This window comes from Rutidosis leptorrhynchoides, chromosome 3 (genome assembly GCF_046630445.1).
Source record: "Rutidosis leptorrhynchoides isolate AG116_Rl617_1_P2 chromosome 3, CSIRO_AGI_Rlap_v1, whole genome shotgun sequence".
Classification (NCBI taxonomy): Eukaryota; Viridiplantae; Streptophyta; class Magnoliopsida; order Asterales; family Asteraceae; genus Rutidosis; species Rutidosis leptorrhynchoides.
In genome coordinates, this window is record NC_092335.1 from 461,738,806 (window position 1) to 461,757,411 (window position 18,606).

The 18,606-nt window shown below is 37.4% G+C and overlaps 4 protein-coding genes and 1 non-coding gene across 5 annotated transcripts; 3 read left to right on the top strand and 2 right to left on the bottom strand.

Annotated features, from left to right (window-relative positions):
• Positions 1-306: 306 nt before the first annotated feature.
• LOC139898037 (MACPF domain-containing protein At4g24290-like) lies at positions 307-6,263 on the top strand. The gene is made up of 7 exons (XM_071880744.1): positions 307-851; positions 1,854-2,092; positions 2,189-2,390; positions 2,885-2,953; positions 3,064-3,250; positions 3,682-3,848; positions 5,328-6,263. Exons 1-7 carry the CDS (start codon positions 576-578, stop codon positions 6,018-6,020), a joined length of 1,833 nt encoding a protein of 610 aa, XP_071736845.1. The 5' UTR covers positions 307-575; the 3' UTR covers positions 6,021-6,263.
• A 200-nt stretch (positions 6,264-6,463) lies between these two features.
• TRNAW-CCA (transfer RNA tryptophan (anticodon CCA)) lies at positions 6,464-6,535 on the top strand. The gene has a single exon. It is a non-coding gene; the product is annotated as a tRNA-Trp (tRNA).
• Positions 6,536-7,154: 619 nt separating this feature from the next.
• On the bottom strand, positions 7,155-7,790 carry LOC139898038 (auxin-binding protein ABP19a-like). Its single transcript, XM_071880745.1, has one exon. The coding sequence runs from the start codon at positions 7,788-7,790 to the stop codon at positions 7,155-7,157; it is 636 nt and encodes a 211-aa protein (XP_071736846.1).
• A 2,527-nt stretch (positions 7,791-10,317) lies between these two features.
• On the top strand, positions 10,318-12,916 carry LOC139901607 (uncharacterized). Its single transcript, XM_071884301.1, has 5 exons — positions 10,318-10,332; positions 10,715-11,431; positions 11,530-11,676; positions 12,110-12,241; positions 12,443-12,916. The coding sequence occupies exons 1-5, from the start codon at positions 10,318-10,320 to the stop codon at positions 12,914-12,916; spliced, it is 1,485 nt and encodes a 494-aa protein (XP_071740402.1).
• Positions 12,917-16,976: 4,060 nt separating this feature from the next.
• LOC139898040 (auxin-binding protein ABP19a-like) lies at positions 16,977-17,606 on the bottom strand. Its single transcript, XM_071880746.1, has one exon. The coding sequence runs from the start codon at positions 17,604-17,606 to the stop codon at positions 16,977-16,979; it is 630 nt and encodes a 209-aa protein (XP_071736847.1).
• Between the last annotated feature and the right edge of the window lie 1,000 nt (positions 17,607-18,606).

Sequence of the window (18,606 nt, forward strand, 5' to 3'; positions counted from 1 at the left end):
TTTCCGAGGTCAACTAAATCAACACACGCCGACAACAAAACCGAGTCCACAAGAACAGACTCAGCTACGGGAAAAGTATGAACACACTAAAGTAACGACAACCAAACAGTACCAAGCGCGCAGTCAAACCAATAAAAGCCAAGCCAAGCCAAACCAATAATATATTTGCTTTTTTAGGGAAAACTAAATTTAAATTATAAAAATCCAAGAATTGTTGGTCAAAAGCATTTAAATTTTAGTCAACTTTATACCTCATACTTTTTCTTAATTTCTTACCACCCAAATTCCCCCAATTAATTCAGCAGATCTCACACACAAATACGTATCATCTAGGGTTTTTATTTCCTTACTCTACAGGACATTATCCATCACTTGAGCTGAAATTAATCAATGAAGTTTGCATGCATTCACACAACAAAAACTACCTAACTAATCACAGAATGAGTCAATTACTGCAATCACTCCTAATCCTTCTGGTTTAATTCGGTGCTAATTAGGGCTAAAGTGAGCATATAATGCATGTGTAGACAAAATTTGTGCTTTCTGCGTTGTTTTTAAGACTTTGAAGTTAAAAAATGGCGCTCAAGCTTCCAGCTGAAGAAGCTGCAAACGTTGCGATTCAGTCAATTGGATGTGGTTATGATATTTCGTTAGATCTAAGGCTTAAATATCGAAAAGGTGATTACTTTTCGAATAATCGTAATAAAAATTTTCGATTAATTGAAATTGATGAAGAAGGTAGAGACATTGTGCTTCCTGGTGGACTTTTAATCCCTAATGTTTCAAAATTCATTAAATGCGATAAAGGCGAAAGAACTCGATTTCGGTCTGATGTTCTTTCTTTTCAACAGGTATGAATGAATGATTTGATCCTTTTTTGCTACTTTATTTGTAATTATTATGTTGTTTGTGGTGATTATAACTTTATTTGATTGTTGCTTGTTACTGAAAATGGTTAAATTTGTTCTATTTGTAATGAAAGCAAGGGAGTGGTTGTAATAATTGTCTGTTAGCAACCTTTATTTTATAAATTCACTATTTTATTCAATTGATTTAATAATTTAGGAATTTATTATAATTGGTACTGATTTTTTAATAACCATCACTTAGACTAAGACCCGGTGCTTCGGGCCTAAGATCTTTGTAGGAGGTCTTAGATTTAAATCTTGTGATGGCTTGGGAAGGGTTTGGAAATGGTCACGGATTAAACCGGTTAGGTCGCGTACACAAGAGTAAAAATACTCACCCAATAAATATAGCACTTTTGGTAGCGATTTTCTCAAACAATAAATATAACAAGAAACTTTTGGCAATTGTCCTTATCAATGTCTTGTGATGTTGAATTATTATGCATGTGCTAGTATGATTTGTTTACTGTTTATGGGGTTTGTTTGTTTTTCCTGTTTTTTTAGTTTGTTTTATTTTGCTGTTTTGGTTTGAATGAGTAGGTGGGGAGCTGAAGGGTATATTTATGTGAGGAAATTTTGTTTTAGTATATAAAACAGATGACATTATCACATTACCTAACCTAGAAATACACTCATTGCAATCCATTTCTATTTTGTATCTTGTTTCCTGAAAGCTTACTTTTTTGTTTGTTTAATAATTACCTTAGCTGCATGTAGCAAGTATATAGAAGTTTATAGATTCATTACTTAAAAAATGCACTTTGAACATGTAATAACTAATAAGTAGAAACCACCTCTTAAAGTTCTAATTTTTAGAAAGACATGATTAGTTGAATAAGATTAAAATAAAGGATTGGTTGATAAGGACACTCTTAGATATAGATGGGTATTTAAATATAAAATGACACTTTGTTTTAACTAATTCTTATGATATTTATGTTGTAGATGTCGGAGCAATTTAACCAGGATATATCGTTAACTGGAAAAATACCTTCAGGGCTCTTTAATACCATGTTTGAATTTTCCGGAAGTTGGCAAAAAGATGCATCGAGTTCAAAAACACTTGCTTTTGATGGAGTTTTCATCTCATTATATTCCGTTGCATTAGAAAAATCTCAAATGGTACTTTGCGATCACGTGAAAAAAGCCGTACCATCCTCATGGGAGCCAGCCTTATTAGCAAGGTGAGGAACTTATTGAAATACACAATTGTAACCTGTTAACTCATATGGGTTGAAACTGCTACCTCTAATGTTTATCTGTTTGTTAATTGTTTGCAGGTTTATTGAAAAATTTGGCACTCATATAATTGTGGGTGTCAAGATGGGCGGAAAGGATGTGATATATATGAAACAGCGGCACACATCATCTTTACAGCCTGCTGACGTACAAAATAAGTTAAAGGCAATGGCTGACAAGAGATTTTTGGATTCTGATGGACAATATGTAATTGGTTCTGAACAAATTTCTCAAAATGAGAAGGTATTTTTATAGCTTTTATAAATGTGTTTTATATTTTTCAAAAAATTATCTGCAAAAAATCCATATTTGCTACCTATAGTAAAACTTTTTTGGTAGACTGGGTACCTGGTTTATATATAAATAAAGATTATACATAAGCTAATCATACGATATAAACTTTAACACCACCCTTTATCTTGCTCATGTTTGAGAACAAGGTTGCAAAAATCGCTAATCAGGGAGTACTCGGCAACTCGGGTAGTACTCGGATGTTGACTAACTTTGACTTTGACTGATTTTCCGAGTAATCCCGAGTTTAGGCCGAGTTCTGACCGATTTTCCGAGTAATTCCGATTTTTGACCGAGTTTGACTGAATTTGACCAAGTACTGGCCGAGTACTCCCCGAGCTGCAAAAACCGAGTACTCACCCAGTAATTCCGAGTTCTACAACACGACTAAGAAGCTTATTTCTTCCCTTGGCTAATAAATAATTTTCTTGTTATATATGTTTCAGCATGAAGTTAGAGAGCAACGTCTAAGGTTTGCGGATACCGACCCTTCTAGTTCTTATTCTTATAAAGAGGTATCTTTTTACATTTTTTTTTGTTTATAGTATCCTTGAGGTTTTTTTTTTTTTTTTTTTTTTTTTTTTTTTTTTTTATCTGATTGATCAATGGTAGCAACCAATTGCAGGATCTTGTAAGCATTTGCAAAAGAAGAGGTGGGAGTAATGATAGGAACCTAAAACACAATGACTGGTTGCATAGTGTACAGTTAGAGCCCGATGTCATTACGATGTCGTTCATTCCAATTACCTCGTTGCTGAATGGTGTTTCAGGAAGTGGATACTTGAGTCATGCCATAAATCTGTATCTACGCTGTGAGCAACATTTTGTGTTCTATTTTACCCGATTGTGTCTCGTTTCTTAAACAAAGGGGTATCAAAGTGGGTTGGGCTTAGGTGCTCATGCTATAAAGCTCTATTATATGAACCTTGTATTTATATGGTATATGGGCCTAGGTGCTCATGCTACAAAGCTCTATTATATGAACAATGTGAGTTTGGGTGACCCAAAAGTCCAAAACACTTATATCCAACAACGTTTGATTGTTTTCTGAATAAAAACACTTGTTAAACATGATTACAGAAATAATATATCAGTAATAATAAACCATTGATAAGGTTCTATGCATAATAAAAATAAAACTTTCTGCTGAGCGTAGACCTGTTTGACCCTTTTTGTTCGTTTCATTGTGTGACCCATTAGACATAAAACACACCCAAATTTGAAAGAATTAAGGTTTGTGCAGATAAGCCACCAATCGAAGAGCTCCATCAGTTTTTGGAATTCCAGCTACCAAGACAATGGGCTCCTGTGTTTAGTGATCTGCCCCTTGGTCCGCAACGTAAGCAGCAAACTAATGCTTCCTTGCAGTTCAGTTTTTTTGGGCCCAAACTCTACGTGAACACCAATCCGGTAATTTTTTCTAATTTTTAAACGTATGCAGCTTTGCGTTGAATTGAAACCAGCATAGGGCTCTTTCTGAAAGCTTACAACCACTTATATGCCTAATAAAACTATGGCTCTTAATTCTTAAAATGGCAAAGTAGGCGAATCGAGTGTGTTGACTAATGTCTCCAAATGGGTAACTTATGGTGCCTCTTTGGTCGACTTGAAATACGTATACATTTTCTTCAACAAAAGTTTAAAGTAATTGTGTTACAAAAAACATCAAGGTCGTAAAACATGCGACTCGGGACGAGTCGGTCGGGACCTTAGAGGTACGAGTCGGGCATTGGCCAACTTGATTCTAGTAATTAATATATTAAACATATATGGTACACATAAATATATCAAACATAAATGTAGGACACAAAATCTATTTTTAAAAAATATCAAAATTTTAACCAAGATTGACTTTAACCGACTCAGCCCGGATCAGCCCGACTTTGATCCGACTTTTTGGCATTGACTGTGACTTTTTAGGTGTTTTTGGGCATAACAGGACGGGTTAGTTCCCAAACCGATGCGTCGGCCGACTTTTACAACCTTAAAGGATATAAAAAAGCAATAAATAAGTATATATGATTACATATTAAATATACTATTATTATTTTACTTCTATAAACTAGGGTAGGGATCCTATGAGAAATATTAATTGGAGAGAACCATAAGAACTCGACGTTCGCACAAAAAGGGGAATAGCGCACAATTTGGGGTGTTCGAACATGTTCTACAAAATTGTTCTAACACAAAATTGTTCTAACAGACACAAAATTGTTCCAATTCACCTTTTTTGTTCGAATTCAATTTTTTCGATTCTTCTAAATTTAGCCCAATTTAGAGTTTAGGGTTCCAAAACCCAAAACCTAAACCCTAAACGACAAACAGTTCGTGCTAAACGCTAAATCTAAACCCTAAACTCAAAATCGGGCTAAATTTAGAAAAAAAGATGAATTAGAACAAAAAAAAAGGTGAATTAGAACAATTCTGTGTCTCTGTTAGAACAATTTTGTGCTGTGGAACAAAAAATGTAGAACATGTTCGAACACAACCCAAATTGTGCGCCCTTCCCCTTTTGTGTGCCAACGTTGAGTTCTAAGGTTCTCTAGCCTAAAAAGGTTCTCATTGGATCCCTTGACCTATAAACTATTTAGGAGGTATTGCGCTTCAAGAATTCCCTTTGACCTATTTCTTATTAAGCTATTTCTTACTAATCATTTGACCTATTTCTTATTAAACTACTTTCTCTATTTATCGAAATTTTACTATGTGACCCGTAGACGATTTTACCAGAATTGACCCATATATAATAAATGGCCAAAATCAGCATCTCCAGTTCTTACATGTGAAAGCTCCTAGTGTCCTATGCCGTATCACAAAGCCAAAAAAAAAAGCAAAAAAAAGTTAGTAATTGTGATGCAAACTTTTATAATTTTATAATTTTCTAAATAGGTTGATGTGGGCAAGAGACCCGTGACGGGCCTTCGACTTTATCTAGAAGGTAAACGAAGCAGCCGTTTAGCAATTCACCTGCAACACCTATCATCTCTTCCAAAAGTCTTCCAACTATCAGACGACGTAAATCAAAACTACAGTGAAGATTCTCGTGACCGTAGATACTATGAAAAAGTTCAATGGAAACATTTCTCTCATGTATGCACTGCCCCGGTTGAATCAGAAGACGAATTATCAATTGTAACCGGGGCCCACTTACATGTCGGTGAATACGGGTTTAAAAATGTCCTCTTTTTACGGCTCCGGTTTGCAACGGTTGTTGGTGCAGCAGCAATTAAGAATCCCGAGTGGGACGGATCTCCTGGGTTAGCCCGAAAATCAGGACTTATATCAACTCTTATAAGTCATCATTTTACAGCAGCCTTAAAACCGCCACCTCAGCCAGCAGAAGTCAATATAAATTCAGCTATATACCCAGGGGGTCCACCAACTCCAATTCAAGCGCCGAAACTACTAAAGTTTGTTGATACAACAGAGATGACCCGGGGCCCACAAGAGACACCTGGATATTGGGTAGTCTCGGGGGCTCGACTCGTAGTAGACAAAGGAAAAATCTCAATTAGAGTAAAATATTCATTGTTAACTGTAGTATTACCTGATGATGAAGAAGCGGCCGAGGAACCATTTTAGAAGGTAGAGATTATTTAGGTGATGTTTGGCTGGTTGTTTGGGATTCATGTTTGGAGATGACACAGTAATATAATGATTTGTTTGTGTGATGTGTCTCTATTTTGATTTTCAAGTTTTTATACTTTATGATTTGTAAAGAAAAAAACACAAAATATTGTTGGGGTCTGGAGCTTGGTTTTCTAGCTGGTCTCTTACTCCGTACAACTTAACGATTTTGCAATACAAATAACGAATATTTGTATGAATTTGGAAAATTACATGCTTTGTTTTATACGAGTATTGTATAGCATCATAACTATTCTTCTATTAAGTAAATAAAAACAGACATCATCGAACACAACATGTACAATACACAACAGACACATAACAACAAAGAAAATTATATATTTTTAAAGAAGTAATGAGTGGACATCTAGTAATATTGGTAAGTTAGAACATCAATGGGATCCGTGGCGCAATGGTAGCGCGTCTGACTCCAGATCAGAAGGTTGCGTGTTCGATTCACGTCGGGTTCAAGTTCCTGATTAATCCCATAAACTTTTTCTGCAATTTAACTACGGAATTTCTTATTTCTTTTTCAACTACACTTTCGTTGAAATTTCACAATTAATTAATCCCTACACAATTTCTTGATTCATAGTCTGAATTGCATTTTCTTTTACTGAACAGCCTCAAAAACACACGACAATTAATAATACTCAATTTTAGACTGCATTTTTACTCCAGATACTGCGCCCATCCTCGTTATTTGTTTTCTTTCCCAAATTCATCCTTTATCCATTAAATATAATGTCAAATTTTAGTGAGTTTGCGTCTTTTTCTACACCTTCCAGGTTTACCAGTTTAGACCCAAACCCCTTTGTCGACCCGACCAAACCCTATTGCCACCTAATCACCTATAACTTTCATTGTGACCGTTGAATATATGAATTGCAGTAACGAATATAATGAACGCAAGTCATTTGAAACAAACTGATATATTGAAACACTAACAGTACATTAAATTAGTGAATGTCATGATCATTAGGTTAACAAACACAAACACAAACACAAACACAAACACAAAGAAGACAGGTAATCAACCGATAAAAAAAAAAAAGTATAGTGAGCTTATAAAATTAGCTTGCGTAACAATTAGCCAGTTCCACCAAGAACAGTCTTGAGGGCCTTCACTGTAGCATCATCAAGAAAAGTAGTAGTCTCAACCAACTTTGAAGGCAAGTCATTTGCAAACAGAGCGAAATCAAGAATTTGTAAACCAGGTGACGCGCTACTGAAACTTGCAAATGCAACGGCGTTACCTTTACCAGCATTGATTTGAAAATGCAACAACCCTTGTGGGAAAACCATGAGATCACCCTTCTTTAAGGTCTTAAGATAAACCGTATTAGCTGATGAGATAAAACCGGCTTTAATAGAACCATGTGTCACCAAAAGGAGCTCAGAACCACCCGGGTGAGTGTGCATTGGAACCACACCACCGGGGGCCAAGTCCAATCTAGCCATGGAGAGACCAAGCCCATTCAAACCGGGAAGTTGGGCTGCAAAGGATGGAGTAACGGATGCTTTAATGATATTGGAAGTGTTACCGGGATGCTTTAAGCCGGTTGATACAAAGTCGTCGACAGTGACTATTGTCGCCGGTTTGCAAGAATAGCCCGCTGGGCTTTCTGGCGCTTTTAGGTCAGCGACGCAAAAGTCCTGGACAGATGCATGAGTTGAGATGATGAAAATAGTGCAAATGATGAAAAAAATGTGAGTCATTTTCATAATGATATGTAATGTATGTATGGTTGATGAGATGTTTGATATGATATTGAGACAATGTTTGGGTTGGTTTATATAAGGAGTGAAAGGGCTAGTTTGCTTGGTAGTGACCTCCATGTTCTTGTAGAGTAAAGATCCTGATTATATGATACAGCATACTAGACGATTTTGGTTTTGTAAAGAAAACAATATAACATTGGCACTGATTTCCCAATGATTGTTTATTAAGCTTACCTAAAAGAGACATGTTACTAAAGTAATGTCCAATTAAGTCTCAAAGTCAAAGGTCAACCCTTTGTAACATTCTGTATTAATCAATAATTTTATACACTTGAAGAGAGTGAAGCCACGTACAACCAAAACCTAGGGGTCTAGTTGAAACGATAGATTAATTTTTTGAATACAAATATGAATTGATTCGTTGTATATCCTATTTTAACCATGTTATAGAAAGAAAGAAAAAAACTTAATACCTGGCTCTCTTCCTTCATACTTGCTATATTCTACACAGTGGCAAAAACTTGGTGGTTTAAGTAACTCTGTTATCAAAAGGTTAAAACTTAAATAGAAACAGTTAAATTAAGGGATCATGATAAGAAGATGATGAATCATGAACGGAGAGGTGATCAAGCAAATATTTAAGGTTAGACAAATACGAGGTTAAGTAAAGGTTTGAGGAGTATCGGTGTTACCGTGAGTAACGCTAGTCATGTCAAGAAGGTGGTTAAATACTTAAATGTTATGTCCACTATCCAATGCCAAGGGAAAGCATACGACCAATGTTATTGTTATGCATATTTGTAAGTTCTTAGTTCATGTCGAGTATGTAACGTTCAATTCAGTCATTGTCTTAAATGAATAACTATTTATATCAAAATGCATACATAATCATTCATGGCGTCTCAATTTTATTTTTAATTTTATTTTATTTTTAAAAATTTGTTTCCTACTTATTGGCCGGAGGTCTACTCGGAAGCAATCTCTCTATCCGTCGAATAGAGAGAGGGATGACTTTCTCTACTTTTGAGAGTGTTTTCACTCTGGGTGGAGAAATGATTTGTCTTTATTCTCGGATAGGGGAAGGATTGTCTACATCTCACCTCCCCCATACACCACTTATGTGGTATTGGGTTTTGTTGTTGTTGCATACATAATCATTCAAGCAACATAACCAAAATGTCCAATGTCCAACATCAACTGAACAAGGTCGTTAAAGTTAAATCCAAGATAACTAACAGGATTATTCCCACGAATGACCTTTCGTACGAATGAGTCCTAGCAATATAATATTTCTACGCGTCGGTTAATTTGCACGAATGTGTGAGACATTTGTACGAATGTGTGAGACATTTGGAGGTTACTGGTTTCATTTATTGTTTATACGCTCTCACAAACCCTAGCCGCGTTTTAGGTATTTCAAGTCGTCACAAATCATTCCCAATACGAGTAGCAACTTTAGGCCATCGATCTAATCCATTCTTAAGTGAATAGGTTTGATTTATTCGATCCCGCAAGTTACATTACGTTAGAATCTTGATAAATCGATTTCCGAGCTATTGGTTGGGTAGTTGTTCCGGTTCTAAGTGTTAGACAATATGAACCCGTTGCCTTATTATTCATTATTCAAGCGGTATTTATAGAGTGCACATAAACCCTAACAACTATTTAAACCTTAATGGATCCGGCCCACAATGCAATCGGTTTGGCCAATACTAATAATCTAATACTCCCCGCAGTCCGACCGGCGAAATCGTGAAAGCTCGGACTGGAAGAAAATGCTAATATTGAAAAACCAAAAAAAAAAAAAAAAAACACTAACAAAAAAACAAATTAAAGCTTTTTTTTTTCTTATCTTATTTGTCGCATCAAATAACTGATATTCGTTTATAGAATTGCAGATTTTTTGACGGTTTCTTTTTTTCGTAGCGTTTTTTTTCTTTTACGCCGTCACTTGATGTGCTTAAAGATCAAGTACTTGCAATAATATCTCAAAATAAAATTGCAATTACAAAAATTGCAACTCCATATCACATTATGCACTCTTCCATCTTTATCCTTTTGGGTCAATCACCAAAATACCCATTTTTTTGGTCTTTTCTGAGCTGGTACCCAAAAAAAAAAAACCTTGACAAAATGCCCGCGCAAGGCGCAAGAGACCTTACGACCTTGCGACTTGCGTCCTTGCGCCTTGCGTCCTTGCGCCTTGCGTCCTTGTGTTAAAAAATTAGGTCAAATATAGAAATCAGACACCACATACACACACACACCCCGACACTCAGCTCTTGCGACCACTTTGCGACCGACGGCGATTACAAAGAACCTTGCACTTGCGACCCCCTTGCGACCCGTCTACCCTTGCGACCTTTCTTCTGAGACTCACCACATCACCACCACCACCACCACCATCGCCAGCACCACCGCCATCAGTACATCTCACCACCATTACCATCACCGCCTCCATTAGCATCACCATCACCACCACGATTGAGAAAAAGGAAGAGAAAAAAAACCGACAAAAAACGTGATCAATATGTCACAAGAACAGGTAAGTGTTTCCTTTCAACTATCTCCGTTCGATTACTCCATTTCTATGTCGAAAATGATATATAATTTTTGTTGCACACCAAGTGTTCGATGAAATGCTTCAACGAGCTTGGTGATGCAAAACTCACTTATAGTGTTGCTAGATTTGTTAAAGTTACAGTATTTGGAAGCTAACATTTTATAAAAACTGGAACACGATTGTTTTAGGGCTTAAAACTAGAATCTGGTATAGGCGCAAGGAAAGTCTTGCGTCCTTGCGTTTTGTCCCTAGTAGCTGGCGCAAGGCACGTCTTGCGTCCTTGCGCCTGTGTGATACACGAGACGCAAGGTGCGACTTGCGTCCTTGCGCCTGTATTTTTCTTCTGAAAAACTGTCTGTTTCAGGGATATGTTGAGGCGAAGTTGACGTTGAAGAATATGCTTAATGTTATACCTCAACTAAAGGCATCAATGACTGAGAATCAACAAAAAAATTTTAGGGGAACTTGTTTTGGTCCTTGGCTAGATCTTTCTTACACCGGCAATGATCCGGGCCTTGTACATGCAATGCTCCAAAGAAAGAGTGAGCGACCGATAGGAATAGATGAAAAGTACCCTGCTGATGATGAGGAAATATGGTTTAGTTTCCGTCCGAATTTCAAAATTAGATTTAGTAGGCGGGAATTTTGTCTCATCACGGGGTTTAAGTTTAGTCGTCGCACGGACATGGCACATTACATTCCCAGAAGTTATGATGTAGAAACACCACCGATTAGACGACGTTGTTTCCCAAATCGTAAAGTTAATTCAAACATTACAATTACCGATATCCAAAAGCTTTTATATGATGGTGCTGATTTTGTGGTTAGTGATGATGATGTCGTGCGACTAGCCATTATTTTGATTGTGGAGAGAGCGTTTATGGGTAAGCAAGGGATTCATGTGGTGAGCAAAAAATACCTATGGCTAGTCGAAGACTTTGCTAAATTGAATGACTACCCGTGGGGTAATCGTATTTGGGATGCCACTTACCCCGTAGTTAAAGATGGATTTCAAGCTCGGGAAAGTCAGTTAGAGGTGGGAAAGGGTTATACTTTGGTCGGTTTTATGTGGTCATTTAAGGTAAAAATAAACAAGTTTGGTAGATTTGGTTAATACCTCTACATTTGAATCGTATATTATTTTTTTATGCGTCCTTATTTATTTAACTAATTTTGTAGATTTGGATTCTCGAGGCATATCGACGAACAATTAAAAGTTTTGCCCACAAGACAGACAAAAATGGAGTACCGAGGGCCTTATTTTGGAAACGTTCATCGGCTGAGACTTTTTCAGTCACTGATTACCTGCATCTACTAAACGTTATGGTAAGTGTTGTTTTTAACATACAAGTTTTGTTGGTGCTGGAAGAATACAGAGTAAGGATTTAGGATAAAATGGGTTCTGTGATGGGCGCAAGATATATCTTGCGTCCTTGCGTGACCAAGGCGCAAGGTTCGTTCTTGCGACCTTGCGCCTGCACCTTACGTCATATCGCCAACGCAAGAGTAGTCTTGCGTCATCAGTAATTAGGCGCAAGGACGCAAGACCAACCTTGCGCTTGGTTACTGATGACGTAACACGCAAGGTTCACGGCTTGCGTGTTTGTTTCCGGGACGCAAGGTTTGTCCTTGGGTCCTTGCGCCTTCAGCTAACGTCTTATGGTCAACGCAAGAGTAGTCTTGCGTCATCATTTACGAGGCGCAAGGTTGGTCTTGCGTCCTTGCGCCTTTGGATTTAACTTTTGCTGCTGTTGTACAGGATGATTGTCCGAAGAATAAACGACCTTTTCGTACTCTGCATCCCACTGATGTTGAGAGTGGATGTCAATGGTGGTTAAAAAGTTGCCAATACTTTGATGGGACGGAAGTGGATGAGGAAGGTGTGACTTGCGTCTTTGCGCCTTGTGTTTTAGGTTTGACGCAAGGTTGTCCCTGCGTCCTTGCGCCTGTTGTTTCTGGTTGACGCAAGGTTGTCCTTGCGTCCTTGCGCCCTTTAGTCTTGCGTCCTTGCTTCCATTCTGCAGGCGCAAGGTATGGTCTTGCGTCCTTGCGCCTATTACAGTTTAGCTAATATTGTGTATGTTTTTTGCAGATTTTGATCCCCGTTCACTTTTACGATGCTCAACACTTTATTCTGATTGTGTTGAACTTGGAGGAACAGAAGATATTGGTGTACGATAGTTTGCCCGGTCATGTTGATCAAGAAATTGTCAAGCTCACCAAAGATCTGGGAGATCAATTGCCTGTATACTTAAGAGCAATTGATTACTTTAACCAAAAGCAAGACTCCCAGATTGTTGACTACTTGGAAAACAAGGAGAGCATCGAGTTCATGACCGAGGCAGCACCAGTCGTGCCGGTGCAAGGTGGAAGTAATGGGGACTGTGGTGTTTGGGTCTGCATCCATATGGAGAGGGTGATCTTTGGGTGGGATGAAATCCCAAACATTGGAGATCCTAAAAAGGCCGCAGAAGACTACAGAGTGAGAATGGCCAAGACCTTCTTTCGTGCACGCTTTGATACCCAGGAACCCCCACCAAAAGAGAAAGCAAAAGTTGGTAACTGAGGTTTTATTTTGAAAACTGTAATTAATTATGTAATTTGTGTATAAAACTGTAAATGTTGTAAACTGTGAACAGGTCCGTAACTGTATTTTTGAAGGCGCAAAGGTGTGTAATCAGACCTTGCGACCTTGCGTCCCGTAATAGCCGTAGACGCAAGGTCCTTCTTGCGGCCTTGCGCCTCGTATTTAGAAGCAGGCGCAAGGTGATTCTTGCGTCTTTGCGCCTTTTTATTAAGCAGGCGCAAGGTTCTTCTTGCGTCCTTGCGCCTATTTTTGAAACATACGCAAGGTTCATCTTGCGACCTTGCGCCACAAAATTTTTATTATTATTGTAACACTAGCTTGTGCATTCAATATTATAACATATGAAGTAACACACGAAACCACATCATAAAATACTAATTAAAAAATATTACAACAATGGAAGATATCACACCTTAATTTGTTCCTGAAAATAAACGTATTCTAGGAACTAATTACTACCTAAATTGTACGTTGGATAAAACTGAGATTGATAAGCTTGAGATGGTTCGACTGTCTCTTTCGCCTTCGAGGTTGTGTTTCTTGCCCGTTGAGAAGTTGATTCACCTGTTCGGTCATAAGCAGCTGGGCATGTTGATCAAGAATGACCTGGTTCTTTGCAACGACTACAAGTTCTTACTTTTTTTGAAGTTTCTTCACCTTTTGAAGGAATGCGTTTTTTACCTTTAGGACGTCCAGGTTGTCTTTTCTTTAGAACTGGGGGGTGTACAAGTTGCAAAATCCCGGGAACCGGATCCGACCATTCAGACCGATGGGGGAGAGGAAGAATGTGTTCGGAATACGTATTTATGTATGTTTGAGTGCTGAACCAATGTGATACATAACAACTAATATCCTCCACTCCGAAGTGTCGTGCTGATGCAATCACATGACCGCAGGGTATGCCTGATAATTGCCATTGACCACATGAACAAGTTCTATCTTGTAGATTAACCAACCCATTTTTTCGTCCATCATGTACCTCTATTAGATCATTTGTCGATGGAAATGCTCGCCATCTTCTTGATTTGTCCGTCCTCTTAGCTAGCTTACGTTCAACATATGGAGTAACCGGTGAAGTAAGACTAACTGATTTGTTGCGATGTTTGAAATACCAATCCTGTATTGAACAACGAAAAAATTCGAACAACATGCAAACGGGTAGTTTACGAGCATGTCTTGATAGAGAGTTTATAGACTCTACACTGTTGCTTGTAAGGTATGAATACCTAATATGAGTAGATTGACTTCTGGACCATCTATTGATACCATCCTCACATAGAACTTTATAAGACGCTTTCAATCTCCTTCGAAATACATCCAGATGATCATGAAAATCCGACGCACGGTACGCCTTAACCATTTTCCAAAAGTGCCATTCGAAGAATTTCATCTTGTTGGATTTAGTTTTGATGTTCATGAATAAATGACGTGCACAATGAGCGTGAAACGCTTCCGGAAACACGTTTGCAATGCCGTGTGCTATTGAAGCAGCACGATCAGAAATAAAAGTAATCTCTGACATACGATCAACCATACCATAACTCATTAAATGATCTCTTAGGTTACCAAAAAACCATGACCAAACACTGTTTGTCTCGCCTTCACCAATTTGTGTGCGTGAGCAAGTGTGTACGTCATGCAACTTTTTAACCATAAAGTTTTCAGTGTGTCTTATTTTGTATGCACTACATTTCCACTCACAATTTGGCAACACACATTTAGCGGTGTACCGAGATTTGTCTGACTTTACAGGCTTTATTTGAAAGTTTTCTTCAAGGCATTTTGTAAATAGCTGGTTTAGGAATTCTTCCTTGTTCGAAAACGTTTGACGAACTTTGACCAAATCAGATACCTGATACGTGGTTGGAATTGGGGTCGTAAATTCTGGGTTTTCTTCATCTTGCTGACTGTGTAGAGTTGGCATATTCCAGAATACATCTTGTTTTTCTTCATCTTCTTCATCTTCATCTTCCTCGTCACTTGCTTCATCCGATTCACTAGACCCAACAACAGGTATAAACGGGTTCTCTATTTTTTTTATTTTACACACGTTCTCGGCGCCATGGTTGAAGAAGTCAAATTCTTCTGTGTTTGGAGATGGTATTTCAGCCTGTTTTTCTTCCGAATAGTGTGTTTCGAGGTTTGGTTCGGAATTGTGTATTTCATCCTGTTCTTTTTGCAGATGGTGAGTTTGTTTGTTTGGTTGAGACTCGAGAATCCGGAGGTTTTGTTGGAGATGGTGTGTTTGTGGATTTTGTTGGGGCTGGTGTGTTTGTGAATTTTGTCCGGGTTGAAGCATTCTAACTTTGTCGACAACATAAATATCAATAGGCTCGTTTGTGACAGCGTGTTTTAAAAACTCAAAAAAATCTTCATGATCATCAGTAATATCAAAAATATGATTATTATCAATATATCTTAGCGAAACAGGTGCATTAGGTGGCAATTCAATTTTTTTGAGAATTTTCCTTAACAATACTCTTCGATTTATTGGTTTTTGTGGAGCAAGTGGTAGTTTTAATCTGGTTCTAAAACAGTCAAGAGGCAGATACATAGGTATGTTGTTAACAAATTCAAAATTACCTCCACAACATACATGAACAACAAATGCTTCATCATTACTACAGCTCATTAAGACACAAATTAGTGAAAAAATAGATAAAAGTTGGTACCTTAACGATGCTCTAATGACTTGATCTTTTTGAAAATGAAGTAAAATAAAATTATTAATCTGGAGTTCTAGCCTCATTAAATAGACAGGTACATAATCTTATCCGTAAAGGTACAAAGAATCCAAAAAAATCTTATCCAGAAATCAGGAAAAATCCATTCTGATAAGGCGCAAGGCGCAAGGACGCAAGCCCTTATCCTTGCGCCTTGCGTTTACACGCAAAGGCGCAAGCCGCAAGGTCGCAAGGACTAAAGATACTTGCGTCTTGCGCGGGCAAATTCTCAAAAAAAAAAAAAAGGGGGTTCCAGCTCAGAAAAGGCCAAAAAAATGGGTATTTTGGTGATTGACCCTATCCTTTTTCATTCGGCCCAACAGGCCCAACCAAGCCCATATAATACTAAAAACATTACCAGCCCACCATTTAATCACCAATTTTGATCTATCAATTGTAAATGGCTACGAAAACACCATGATACAATTTAAAGTGCACAAATTGCAATTCCATTTCCATCTATGCACTTCCTGAATCCATTTCATATTCCATTCCAAGTCCACTCGACCACTCCCTGATCATCATTACATTTCTACCACAGGAATCAACCTGAACCAGAAAGAACCAAATTGCAGTTTGACTCAAAAAAGTCAAACTACATACAAAATACACCAAAAACACTTGCATTTCCATTTTTGATATCATCACCGTTTCATCAAACCAAAATTCATTATTCCAGACATCATCAAACCACCACTTAACAATCATACTGTATCATGCAAAAGGCATCAGTCTGTTGAAACAGATTAACAGAACCATCATGATGAAGATCGTCTTAGAAACAGTAGACAACGTAAGCGAGAAGATGAAAGAATTTATAAAGACGAGACAAGATATTATAAAAATAATTCTGATTCTGATGGAGACTAGTTAAATGATAACACACTTAAAAGACATCGTTACAACTCAAAAAGTCGGTCTAGACACAATAGCCGAGATATTAAATCTAGAGATTATTATTATTCTGGTGACGAATTGTATGAAGAAAAACATGCAAAAAGGAGCCATGACACATGGAGAAAGTTGCAGAATCATATAATGATGAATGATCAGATGATACAAAACACGAGTTCCGTGAACGTAAATCCAACTCATCTAGATATAGTTACCGAAAGTTTAAGAAGAGTTAAGCTTTAACTTACGCCAATCCAAAAAGGAAAAAATCACAAAACAAATTGATATACTGAAACAATAACAGTACGTTATGTTAGTGAGTGTCATGATCATTTAGTCAATGAAGACAAACACAAAGAAGACATGTAATTAATCGACAAAAAACAAATAATGAGCTCATAGAATTAGCATATGCAAAACAATTAGCCAGTTCCACCAAGAACGGCCTTGAGAGCCTTCACTGTAGCATCATCAAGGAAAGTAGTAGTCTCAACCAACTTTGAAGGCAAGTCATTTGCAAACAGAGCGAAATCAAGAATTTGTAAACCAGGTGACGCACTACTGAAACTTGCAAATGCAACGGCGTTTATTCTACCAGCATTCACCTGAAAATGCAACAATCCTTGTGGGAAAACCATGAGATCACCCTTCTTTAAGGTCTTAACATAAACCGTATTAGCTGATGAGATAAAACCAGCTTTAATAGAACCACGTGTCACCAAAAGGAGCTCAGAACCACCCGGGTGAGTATGCATTGGAATCACACCACCAGGGGCTAAGTCCAATCTAGCCATGGATAGACCGAGCCCATTCAAACCCGGAAGTTGGGCTGCAAATGCTGGAGTAACAGATGCTTTAATGATATTGGACGTGTTACCTGAATGCCGTAAGCCGCTTGATAAAAAGTCGTCAACAGTGACTGTTGTTGCCGGTTTGCAAGAATAGCCCGCAGGGGTTTCTGGCGCTTTTAGGTCAGCGACGCAAAAGTCTTGGACAGAGGCATGGGTGGAGATGATGAAAAGAGTGAAAATGTTGAAGAAAATGTGAGTCATTTTCATATTGAGATGTAAGAGGTAAATTGTAATGTATGGTTGATGAGATATTTAATATGATATTGAGACAATGTTTGGGTTGGTTTATATAAGGAGTGAAAAGGGGAAGGTTGATTGGTAGTGACCTCCATGTTCTTGTAGATCATAATTATATGTTACAAACATATTAGACCTTTTTGGTTTAGTAAAGAAAAGAATATTATATTGACACTGATTTCTCAATGATTGTTTATTTATTTCTTTATTATTTGTCTAGTAACCATGAACTCTATTTTTGTAGCCTAACCACTTTATAACTCATGCAAAAAATGATCCTTTGGTCATTATTCGATATTCTGGTGTCTAGGCATAAAGGAATCAAGCCAATTCATCCTGAACTTGGCGGCTTATGCACACCGAATATGGACCGAAGTGTTTCACGATGTTATGCATACTTATCAAAATTAAACAAATTTAAGGTTTGTCTTCATTCTACACCACCAAATGAGACATTTTAAATTAAGAATTACTAACATTGTTACCAAAATAATGTACAAGTATAGGTCCTAACTATGTCTCAAAGTCAAAGGACAACCCTTTGTAACATTCTGTATTAATTAATGATTTTATACACTTGAACAGAGTGAACCCACGTATAGCTAAAACCTAGGGGTCGATTTGAAACGATGGATTAATTTATATATACTAGTTTCAAGAATGTGAATTTACGAGTTGTTTAAATAAACCTACAAATAAGAACAATAAAAAGAAGACAAAATTATCAAAATCGTCCTTTTGTTTATGGTTTTTTCTCAAATCGTCCATGTATTAACAAAACTGCATAAATCATCCTTAAATGCCTAATAACGTTTCAAATTAGTCTATGCTTTAACTTTTGTTAAACTCTCCATTAGTTAAAAATACACGATTGGTCCCCGAAGTTTCTTAAAAGATTGCGACAAAGATCCTCTTCATCATATTCAAGATGAAGCTTTAGTGAAACCTTAAAACGTGACTGAAT